General features: G+C 37.8%; 1 protein-coding gene across 1 annotated transcript in view; it reads right to left on the reverse strand.

Annotated features, from left to right (window-relative positions):
- The window catches only part of myo9aa (myosin IXAa), a 112,068-nt gene that overhangs the window by 25,100 nt on the left and 73,925 nt on the right, over window positions 1–13,043 (reverse strand). Inside the window, 5 exon segments of the mRNA XM_054609584.1 lie at window positions 3,160–3,235; window positions 4,768–4,887; window positions 6,229–6,424; window positions 7,230–7,371; window positions 9,658–9,779. Coding sequence (XP_054465559.1) covers window positions 3,160–3,235; window positions 4,768–4,887; window positions 6,229–6,424; window positions 7,230–7,371; window positions 9,658–9,779 — 656 coding nt within the window.

Raw genomic sequence — 13,043 nt, forward strand, 5'->3', positions numbered from 1 at the left:
TCATTCCCCATAGACATTCATGATTAAAGCACATAACTTTACAGGAAGAAAATTACATTATTTAGATGTATAGCCCCCCTAAACCCTAACCCTAATGTTAGATATTTTCAAAAGAAATTGGTTTTATGCATGTAGTTAAAAGATGTGTGTTGACATTTTCTAAGACAACGCGGTCTTTATCATTTGTGCGTACAAATAGTCTGAGGCACTTCTAAATTTGTTCACAGGGTACGAAACAAATCCAAGCACAAAAATACTGATGAACCCCAGATTTGTTTATAAAACGTTTAAGCAATTACTTACTGTTTATGAATGAGATAAGATAAGATAAGATAAGATAATCCTTTATTAGTCCCGCAGCGGGGAAATTTGCAGGCTTACAGCAGCATAGAGTAAAGTGCACACAAGAGACATAGTAGAAGAAAGACAAGATAAAAAAAAAACTAAAAAAAAAAAACAAGTATTATAAATAAGCAATAAAGAACAGTAGAAAATCAACAATAACTGAACTGAGCTGTATCATGCTAATCGTAGCGTTGGCTCAAGTACATAGAGAGTCACTGGAAACCAAAAAGAAAGTCCACGCATGCATAAACATACTTGGACGGTTAAGCTGATTATGATTTAACAATTTAAAAAAAATACTGAAACTGTTGGCGTACTCTTGCCACGATTTTCTTTTTTCGATCAAACCTCAAAATACTGAGCCGCAAATAGAAACCAGGTGTAAAAACACACAACAGAGGTGTGACTGTTTTCTTCATCAGAGCTTCTCTCTATGGAGGGAACAGAAGAGACCCAGAGGATGCTTCGCTAACACAGACAGAGCTCACTGCTCTACTCATCACACTCCCAACAGAGTCGTATAGATTTAACATGAGTTGTACTACTAGTCTGCAATACAATATTATAAATTAAAGGCAGAAGATCCACAAAGCTCCAATGTGTTAGAGTAAATCAAAATCTTTGTATATTTCTGTGTTTATGCTCTATCGTTATATGATGATTGTTTAAGGGCTTATTGAGAATGACCACATCAGAATTTAATGCTAATGACGCCACAATGTGCACTAAAGTACAAGCACAAATCCACAGTTAGCATCTGGCCGACCATATACAGACGACAAGAGAGAATGTCTCCCTAGTTGATCATCGATCTCAGTGAATGGTGATGGTACAACATGCTTCTGGTGACTGTTTACCTCCACAGTCTCTCTGAGAGTCCCATAAAGCACTGCACGGCTCTGTCTAGCAGACAATCACCCTGCAGGGACCCTAATATTTATCACTCTCCAAGCACTCCTGTCCAATGCATAGCTGTGACTTTACATCACGGAGGAAGCAGCTGCACGGGGTTTAGTGCTCTCCTAGTATGCAGAGGATGAGTGTGTAGCATATGAGAGACAGAGACAGAGAGGGAGGGCAGAAGGTTGCTAAATCACATTAAGGGGGGGGAATTATTTAACAGCCCCGGACTGAGCTCCTGTGTAACAAAAGCCGACTTGTACGAGCCGCTCTGTGCCACCAGCCGCTGTCGTGGGCCACTAATCTCACAGTCTACAGCTAATTAGAGGAGGTGGTGGACCGGGGTCTCAGTGGGGGGGGGAGCAACGCTCAGGGTCACAGCACTCACTCCTTCTTTTTTTAAAGGCATGTTTTTGCTTAATGATTAAAAATATACATTACTTTATGAGTGAAAGAGCATCTGCCAGAACGATATTAAAAGCGTTTGTTGACAATAAATAGTTCTACAGTTCTCTGTCATACCTATGCAGGATCAAATGCAAAGTTTACGAGTAGCTCTGGAGGCCTAGAGGTGAAGACTCTGACAATAAACCACAAAAGACCTTTGCTGCAGGTCGTTCCCCATTTCCCTCTCCCCTCATTTCCTCTTCACTTGACTAGTAAATGCCGGAAAAAATCATACAAATAAAAAGACTTACAAGAAGTTTATTATACCGAGTACTGCTCAACAAATTCTGGGTGAATAGACCATAAATATGAAAAAAAATATCTGTTTGTTTCTTTTCTTTATCAATGTTCTTTCTTATTTTATTTTTTTTATGAATAAAAACAATATAAAAAGAGTAAATACTACAAAAAGCAAAAGACAAAAGGGAAAACAAAAATTAAGATGTAAATATATATATATTTCATATTATGTTAATAAATATGAACATAATTCAATATTCAGATTGCGTCTGAAACACTATTTGCATGTGTAGAGTGGTGGAAAAAGCATATTTTCCATCACTGTGCCACAACATAAAAAATATACAGGTGATGGTCAAAATTATGTAAACAGCTGTGCATTAGAATCCTTTATTAGGCTTATAATGTTATAATGTTAACTATATGGTAACTGTGGAGCTTGTAGACTGTGGTGTTGGACTGTATTACATTGTCAGGCGTGACAGCACATTAATTTGTCCACAAGTGACACGTGTTTAGGTGCTCATGTGTGTGCAGCCCTTCCATATCTGTAGCATTGTTTATTGAATGCAGTCATCTGGAGGACCTGTCTCTAAATTGTGTATATATTTCCACACATAAGTAATACTGTGAACTTTTGCACATTCCTTTCAACAATTTTGCACATTTCCACACAAAACTACCACCTCTAAAAGTACGCAGCTCTTTCATTTGAATTCAATATATTGTATATATTTTAATAGTATTCTTTATAGTTTTCAATAAAATTTTCTTCTTTTCAGCTCAAATTTTGAATCAGATATATTGTAAATGTTTTTTAAAAATGTTGATTCTTTATTGTTATAATCTTCTATAGAGCTTTCATTCAAATTCAGATATATTGTACACCTTTTTGTAGTATATTTTTATATTATATTGTAATTTTCTTCTACACATTTTTCATTTTAAATCCAGATATATTGTACACATTTTTAAAGTATTTTTCGTGTTTGTATAGACATTTTTTTCTATATTCTTTTATTTTCTATTATTTTTTGACTTTTGTTCTTTTTCCTTGTACGTGAAAACCTACTTGTCAATAACCGGATGCTGATATATCTGTAATGTATTTCTTCAGATTTGACCGTTTCCTGAAAACTCATCCGACTTCACCCGATAAGTGACGGGAATCTTTATAAAGAGCCTGAAACACAAAGTCACAGCAATTCTCAAAACACAGACTCTTACCGTGGTGATTTCTCATTGATGGTGTTGCTGCCTTGAAGGTCTGACAGCGGCGTACGTGGACTCTTTCTGGTCACACCTGATCACGAACAAAACAGGTTGGCATCGTGTGAAAGAACACAAAAAAACACGCACTCTCACACTAACACACCACTAACACACACACACACACACACACACACACACACACACACACACACACACACACACACACACACACACACACACACACACACACACACACACACACACACACACACACACACACAAACAAAGACAAACACTCAAACCAAGCAAAAAACACCATGTGTTATTGCAGTGAGCGTTTTGTGCCTTTTTATTGGAAATATGATCTACTGCGGATGATTTAATATTGAAAAAAGATCTGTGAAGTTAATAGTGAGTTTCTCTTGTTAGTGTCGAATTATGGAAGATGATCCTGAAGAGTTATTTGACTGTAGGTTTGCTTTAAACCTTGATTAGTTATTTAAAATACCAATATTTAAAGCAAATTTATCCCATAATCATTTATATACTGAAGTACAGCAGGGGGTCAATATTTAGGTCGGACTAAAGAGAATTTAAAAAAGTAAAACTAAGCAGGATTGTTTAATTTAGGCTGCTGTGCTACATTACTACAGTGTGATGGCAGTGATAAGCCTTCAGCTGCTGCTCTGAACCATTCAATCATAGTGACGAGAAGTCAGAGAACTCTACGGTGAGTGTTAGCCTACTTTAAAAAAAAAAAAAAAAAAAGCATAGAGAGCATTTCATCAGGTGACTTAACGGTATACCGTTCTCAGTTTCATCACTTTGAACAACAATTTCACTCTCTTCAGGAGCTGCAGGTTGGCACAAAACAAAAAGACACAAACACATCCAAGTGTCATGAAATTTTCCCAGATGGAAAGTGACTTTCTGTGAGAGAAGTGCGTGTGAGGTCGGCTGTGTGTCCGACACCAAAGCTGCCTGTGAGCAAGTTAGTGATGTCCTATTATACCCGCTTCAGTGTTTCTATCACCATCACCAGTGGTATTAGTGAGGGGTGAAGTTGGTTGATTTTAAACGTGTGCTGTGGTGGACAAGCAACTACACCCACTGATTCCCCCAAAACAGACAGGACTGGACGAGAAAGTGTAGCTGTGTGACAAAAACAGACAGTGATGGGACACCTAGAGGTGTTACTGCGTTGTTTCCACAGACCAAAATTAGCTGATAGAGCGATGACAACCATGCATTTCTGTGCTAGCCTTTCACTAGCACGATGTAAGTGACAGAATGACGGAAGCACAAGAACAACATGCAGGACGAGACTAAAGAACAAACGCATGCAGGTGCATCAGAAAGAAGGAAGAGGGGAGACAGAGGGAGCGGAGACCAACAAGCATCTAGTCTATTGATAGAAAATAAGAGTTGTAAATTAAAATCACAAAGCAAGAAATAAAATCTTCTTCTCTTTAAGTTTGAATGATGATTTTGATCCCTTTTGGCTTGACTTTGGCTGCAGTACAGTGCAGTAAAGTTGATGTTGGTCAGCCTCGTCCCTACAGTTTCCCCAGAATAACAGTCTAACATGAGGGTAAGGAGTTATTGTTGTATTGGCAGCCTTACTGTGCTTCTCCTCTTTGCATCTCTGCAGGATCTCTAAGCTTCTCTGATGCACAGGGTGCTGCAGAAAGCTAAAACTATCCACACTTTTCAAAACTGCACAGGGAGCAGCGTCATCATGCCCTTGGAGAAGCAAAAACAAAAGAGAAAAAAAACAACACAAGGAAGAGAGAAAGGGGGGGAAGAGAGAGAGAGAGAAATGACAGATTAGACAGTGAAGAAGAAGAGATCAAGAGATGCAGTCGTCTACTGGAGAGATACCTGTGCAAGACTTCAGGAGAGAAGATGATTGACATTCAAAACTGCAGTTGTTGGCAGCGGTAGGATGTTTGCCATTGTTGTTCTGTGAGTAGGTGTTCGCCGCCCAAAGGCACTTCCATACAATGTCTTATCGAAGTTTTTTTTCTGATTCTAAAGTGCTTGTGCTCTTAGACAAGGTGAGGGTATTTAAAAAGGTAATTTAACTTTTAACTTGAACCATGATCATAAAAAATAAATAAATGAAAGATAATAAGAACTTTCATAAAAAACAGAAATGTTTTAGAAGACATGTGTCAGGTTCCCTTAGGCGACTCTGATATCTTTAGAGTTCAGTTAGAAAGATTTCTAAAAGATATCTAAGGGTAAGAAAAAGATACAAGGCTTCTAATTTCACATAACAACATCTACATATAGAACATAATGTGTAGAAAGGGTCAAGAGGGTGCAGAGTCTGATTCATACGACGGCAGTGCTGAGAAAAACATCGGATGGTAACATCTACTGCATATCAAGTTTATCTATGGGGAAAGAAGGCATTCGTAGGAAGACAAAGCTGAGAGAGACAAAGAGCGAGAGCTACGGTAAAAACATGGCAGCACTACGCACACGAACTACAGAACGGTCACTACTGAAACACAAAGTATGGCAAAGAAAAAGCAAACTAGAATGAACGAGCGGGACTAAATCGTAACTTTCGTGGCATGTGAGCATACAGTACTGTACATGGCGGGAAAAACTGAAAAAATGTTGGTTATTTCATCATCAGCTCTTCATCTGAGCTGCTTCAGCGGAGTTAGACCTCAACTTTCTGCTGACAGCCAATAAACTGCAAGCCTCAAAAACATAGCGGATATAAAAAGAGGTTTTCTAGTTTACCATTATTCTTGCTGTACCTGAAAGTACCTGTGATGCTCACATTCAATAAAATCAATGTGCTTTCCCACTTTGCGGTGATGTTTTGACACAGCAAGCACAGATTTGCATCAATGTTTTATATCTATTCTAATATAATCACAAAATTGTGCAGCTGCAAAATTGAACTTCAGAAGATTCCTTAATATAATAAAAAACGATATATTTGTTGATGACATGTTTTTCTAACCTCAGGTACATCTCCCTGTCTACCTCCTACATCACAACATACTCTGTCTCACTGCTTTTATGAGCACATTAGCAGAGTTTCCGTTTTATGTGGGAGCTCACCAGTCTTCTTCTGCGTGTGTCTCTTCCCAGCCTCTCTGAAAGCCACCAGGGCCCTGAAGTAGGCTCGGAGCACCGCCCAGCGGAAAGTGGCCGACGGGTCGATGCCCATCAGCCCGCAGATGAAGGCGTTCTTGCTGCTCTTTAATAAAGCCACGATGTCCGGACGCATGTGGTCCGTGTTCTTCTCCCTGAAATCCTGTGAGTGACAGAGATTTAAAAAATTGTAGTCGATGGTATTATTTGTGGATTTTATTGGGTCCCCATTAGCTTCTGCCAGAGCAGTTGCTAAACATCCGGGGGTTCGCACACAAAAAGACGTCCAAATAAAACATAAGTACATTATTAAAGACGGTCTTAAAAGCAGCTGATTTTACTAAATTAAATCAATAACAATAAATGGTAAAATTACCCCATGTAACTTAAACAAAATAAAGGCAAAGAGTGTGCCAAACACGCACAAACGATGACAGCTAAAAATCACAACAATAGAGCTACATTTATGTACACAACCATCCGCACAAGTCATGAAACAGTATACAGTCTGATTTAAATACATTTGTATTTGTTTGTTAAAAGTGTAAACACTTGTCTAATACTGATGGGTAACTTATATCTGTCCACAGAAGCGGTATATATAACTGAAAACAAGTAGAATGGCATGAAATCTGGCTTAAACAGAGAGCCATGACAGTCTATTATGCATATTAATGATACTAGTATGGTATGAACAACTTAGAAGAAGAAGAAGAAGAAGAAGAAGAAGAAGAAGAAGAAGAAGAAGAAGAAGAAGAAGAAGAAGAAGAAGAAGGGGAAGAAAAAGATGGAGAGGAAGATCTTTTTTTGCAATATTACTGTAGCTATAATAAGGTTGTAATGATGATTGTGTGTGAATGTGTGAAAAACAAACAAACACTTTCCTTCCTCAACAAAAAAAAACCCAGCTGCAATTTCCTTTTCCATCTAATCAGTAACTCATTGTGGAAGTGGGGGATTACACTGACCTTGACCCCGTACTTGACCTTGCCGGCATAGTGTCGGATAATGAAGGCGGGCTCCATGACGGCAGGGAACTCGATGTAGCTGTTCCCCTCATGCTGCCGCTTGAACTTATCCAACAAAGTCTGGTTGGTGGCTTGAGGGAAACTGAAATAAAAACAGAAAAAAAAGAGTTTGATTTTGGGTTTTTTAATTTGTTTTTAATAAAAGCACATCAAGAAAGAAGAATCTGCCAACATGTTTAAAGCTCTTAACTATGTCATGAGTTCTGCGGAACGAATCATACTTCGCATCTCATCATCCACAAAAAGCATCATGAGTTAAAGACATTACTTTTTTCCACAACAACAGTCACTACAGCAGTTCTTAATGTGCACCACTGGAAACGTGGCAAACTATCTGATCTGTAACCAGCTTTGACATTTCATCCTCTGAAGCCACAGGTTGGGGATTATCACTTAAAGCTGATCAGATTCCCCCCCAGTCCTTTAATATCAAGAGCCAACGATTCTGCAGAAAAGTCAGCAGCTTCACAGGAAGAGAAGAGGGGAAGAATGAGACACAGGGGGCTTTTGGAACAGAGTGAAACCTGAACTATGAAGACAACACAGCCGAGGACTCAGTGCTCTCCAGCTTTTTCAAAGTGGGAGGAATTTGATTCAGTGTCCAAATGGAGAAGAGGGAGAAATAAAGGAGGAAATACTGTCAGTAAAAAACGGTCAGATTACAGTCATGAACCTGAAAGGATCAAATTAACTCTGCAGTTTATCTTAAACTGTGGTAATTTGGTTATATCAGCAGAAATGCATGAACATTTAACACATTTAAAATGTACTTATTGTTTGAAATGTGACAATATTCTGATTATGTGGAGAATCGTTATTCTAGACGGTTAATATTCTCATGAGTTGGATCTCTAGAGTTAGCAGCAGGTCGAGCTGATTTGTCACTCTGATTTCTCGCCTTCTTTGTTATTGTGAATGTTTGTTGACAAAGTGGTGATGAAAACAAACAAACAATGTTTTATCTGCAGCTTGCATAAAGCATGCAGAGATACATTTAAAGCTCCGAATAAGCCTTCTCTAAGTAGCATGTGTGCATCAGTCCCAGTTGTATATTTTTAAACTTATGATGTAGAAAGCTAAAGCCTTGTTATTTTGGCCACTAGGGGGCATAAAACCAGAGGAACAAGCAGACAGACACATGCCTGACATACTGCCAACTTATGAGGTTATTAGGAAAACTGTCAACTCGTATATATCCAGCAGACATGGAGCATTTGAAGTGGTGTTTCAGGCCACCTGACGCATGAGAGGCAGATATGCATTCTCCCTTTATCTCTATGTTGCTTGTTTAAGAAAGGAGATGCACTTACGACTTCTAGTGACTAGTAGTTCTCTTGAATACCTATGTTGAATACACTTCCTGTAAGTCGCTTTGGATAAAAGCGTCTGCTAAATGACTGTAATGTAATGTAATGTTGTTCTTTAGATGCTAAATATTCATCTTTCTTCCCCAACTAGTCACTAAGTCTGTCTGCTATGTGGTGCCATAATACTGAAACATTCAGAATCCGAATCAGAAACTGTTTATTACTGTTTGCATGTACAAGGAATTTGACTTGGTGATTGGTGCATGACAATAAACACACAGAAATAGAATATGACATATTTAAAAACGAAAATATGCCAATTTATAATAAAGGAGTTGGGCAAAAACTTTTAAATCAACCCCTTTCACATTATGGGTCGTCATTTAATTTAGTTTTAATATAAAACGTATATATGCAGCCACAGTGTTGTGCAAACGCTTATGCTGTACAGCTCGTAGATGCCAATTTTGAAGTTTTTTGTTTGTGTTTTTTGCAGTTATCTAACAGCTGAGAGTATAAAGACAGAGTGGAGTCTATAACTGCGTTCCTCATCACATACTGTTTCTTTTTACTCTTAGTTCACACTGCAGCTGCCCTTACAAAGTACTTATTGTTGCATGCAGTATGATTTAAATTGGAACATACTACTTCTTCATGACATTGCATCTTGAACTTTGAACCTCTCACATATCCTCTGTGCACAGGATTGTGGGTCAGAATAGACAGAACAGTATGGGGGCTTGCACACTGCAAAATGTGACCTGATGCATTAGGACATCCTGGTATTTTTGACATACTATGCATTGGTACATACTAAATCCTTTCCTGCATACTTAATAGTCTGGTCGTATTAGTATTGGTAAAAGTCCCTCCCTCGCTATAATCAAAACAGGCTCATGGCAGTTATATGATGTCTCCACCATTCAACTCTCAGGCTGCCCGCCAACTTTGCTTCAACCTGCTGGAAGCACTTGACGTTTCACCTCACAGAAAAAAATGAAATCAGTTTTTCACAGAAACAAACTAGTCAAACAGGATGCCAGACGGGCTGAAGGACTCACTTGCACTCTTCGTCTAGGAGGTGGAACAGAGCTGTGGGCTTCTTGCTGATCAGGTTGAGGCAGCCTGTATTGTCGATGTAGTCGATGTTGTGCCAGCTGATGCCCTCTGCTCTGTACTCCTCCTGCAGGGACACAAAAAAGACCTCAGCGTCAGGGATAATACTTTGCTTCAGAGCATTATAATTAGTTGTAGGAACTATATTATTTTGCTTTGGTAACATTTGCCCTGTCAGCAGCTCCTGCTAAAAACAATAGTAAGTGCTGTATTTCATCACATCTATATGGGACATTTGAACTTTTTTTTGTGCTTTTATTTTTTTAAAGCAGCTGGAAAACAGAGATAAATGATTCAATTAAAGCCTCAAGATGTGCATTATATGTGTCATCAATCCAAAAAATGAATTATCAACGTGGCATCAAAAACAAACAACCAGTTCTATGTGGGTCGGGCTGTTTTACATTTTCCAATCAAAGCAACAATGTTGTTTCTATGCCGGCTTTCATGTCGTCTCTCCGTCCAATAAAACACTCTTCAGATCTTTCATGGCATCTCGCCGGTTTAATAATGAGAGAAGCATTCAGAGCATTCATCATGTATGCTTCCCCATACATGTTATTTTCCTGTGTTCCTGGGAAAGAGATTTAACCAATAAAGACCTTAATCCAGGGGAGGTTTAATAAAAATCACTGGACTCTTCTTTTCTATGCTCTCTCCTCTTGCTACCATGAAGTCTGAAGGCTGTTAATTGCAGTTTCTTTACTCCACAACCGAAGACAATAAAGCTGACAGAGAAAAATAAGGGAAGATGATCCTTTTCTTATGTAACATTTCTCAAAATAATATAAAATAATTGAGTGCTGCTATTGGGCAAAGTTTAGCATGCTGCATTCAAACAGAGACGTTGTCTGTATGAATTCTGCAGCAGGACAAAAAAATATTTAACATTTCATTAAGATAACGACCGTTTGAGAGAAACATTCTGACACATTCTTTATCTTCTTGCAGTGATTTTTAGTTTGTGCTGCTGATCTTTATAAATACAAACAATCCAACTGATTTCACTGGACTCTGAACAATAAAAGATACAATGAACTGTTTTCAATACAAGATATCTTTCAATACTTTCTGTAACTGAAAGAACAGCTGTGTCTTGTATTTTCAAAAGAGCGACAGTGTTTAGTTCGTATAATCCTCATCTTCTATAGAAACTTTTACGGCAGCAAAAAGTGTCAATCATGGGACAATTTGAACTCTGACTTGTAGTGCAGACGATAGAGATGATAAAATCCATGAGTCAGAAATCTGACCCAGTAATGTCAGTGTCACAGCAATAAATATCTCAAGAGAGTCAGCGAGTACCGAACTGAGCAACAGTCTGTTTATAACCTCAGTGTTTGATTTCAATAAAAAGGAATATCATCATCTCTTCTTTCAAAAATGAGAGTTTCACTTTAACATTAATAATCCTAGAATATGAATTTAAACAGGACAGATTATACAAAGTACATTCAATAAAGTACTGTACTGTAGTACAAATTTGAGGTACATGGACTTTACTTAAGTATTTCCATTTAATGCTACTTTCAATATTTCAAAATTTCAAAAGATAAATATTGTGCTTTTTACTCCACTATAAAATATTTTATGTGCTTATATGATATGATGCATAATTATATTTCATCATATCCAGTAATACAAAGTATCTGTGATTGGCTTTGATTTGAATTAATAGGCTCTTACGTTTATTTTTTAAGTGATTAAATACTTCTGTATTTTTAGTTAATTTAGTTAGCATTTTAAAATCTGGACTTTTGATGGAGTACTTTCAGACAATGGTATTTCTACTTCCACCACTGAAACCCCCCCCCCCCCAAAAAAACAAACATCTATGTATGTTCTTTTTTTTTTTTACTTTTATTGAGAAAACAGATATAGTCCTTTACTTTAGTTCTGCACACTGTTTGATAAGCTGCTGTCTTGAATGCCTTTTTATAGAAACATAGGTTGAAAAAGGGAATAAAATAAGGAATAAACAAAGGTAATATTTGAAACTGCTTTCTGTTGTTCAGTGTCATCTGTTGACTTGTAGTGTAATGTCTGGCTGCAAACCAAATTTCCTCCGGGATAACAACAAAGACAAAGCTGTAGAACAGGTCTGTCTTTTCGTCCTGTCACAATATCAACCTGAGTGTCTTACTAAAGACTATAAAACTATAAAAGCAACACCTGTGCAACAAAATCCAATACAGCAGCTCTGGAATAAGCGTTTGTGAGGCTTACAACATTAAATTTGTGTGTCAGATGGGTGCTGACTCAAGTCTTTGGTAATCGCTAAGCTGTGGTTTTGTGGGGGTGCTGTTTTGGATTGCATTGTATTACACAGGATCCTGTATCCGCCTCCTTCACATGCCTTTAAGTCATTTAACAACCGCTGTGATTCACTCTTATTTTGACTCAACAATAGCACGTCTCCAAAAAGAGCCGAATCAGCATCTGCACTACGGCTCTGCAGACTGACTGAAAAGTTATTTACAGTTTGTGCTAATAGTGTTTTATCCATTTATCCCAATAATCATATTATTAATGATAGGCTATTCAATGCCTTTGTCTATAATAAGCATGATTATACTGTCAAATTATAGTATAAATATTATCATACTAACATTCTCTTCCATTAAACGTCTTTCAACAATATGATTACTGGCGGAGAGGTTGTTTGAAAAGGTTGGAAAATACACTAAAATATGAAAATAAATACTATTCTCCCTTAAAATAACCTTGACTGTGCCCTTAAGCAAACCCTTTAGCCCCTCATTGCTTCCAGCAGAGTGACTTACTGGTCGACAGATGAATGGAAACATACATATGTAACTGTAGATGAGGGTGTGAAGCTGGCTTAGGGCGGAAATATGAAGCATGCCAGCTCTCGGTTCACTTATCCTGGTTGAATCATTTTCAGAGGCTTTTGGGCTGCCTCAGTGGTGCACATCGATTTTTCCACACTCAACTAATGCTTTACAGTACCGACTGTAGGCCATTCGGAAATCATAAGCTCTCCAGTTTCCTTTTGATCAAGTCTTAAGTGCAGTCTTAATGTTATAATATCAAAACCCCGAAACTACATTAACTCTGTTAACAGATTAGAGAGATTTTTGCAAAATTGTGGCTTTTATCCTCTTACAAAAATCCAGGATGTCTGATAAAAAATGTGAGTGTAGTGGCAGTTTGATCCATGGAAAACATTAGAAATCAATAGCAGAACACATGAACTGTTCACATGGAGAGTGACTGAGTGTTTGTGGGGGTCAATATATTGAAAATTAAGAAGTGGATGGACATAAACCGAAAACACATCCGCTCAAAGTGCACAGTTTATGGGAGCCTA

This window comes from Anoplopoma fimbria, chromosome 2 (assembly GCF_027596085.1).
Source record: "Anoplopoma fimbria isolate UVic2021 breed Golden Eagle Sablefish chromosome 2, Afim_UVic_2022, whole genome shotgun sequence".
NCBI lineage: Eukaryota > Metazoa > Chordata > Actinopteri > Perciformes > Anoplopomatidae > Anoplopoma > Anoplopoma fimbria.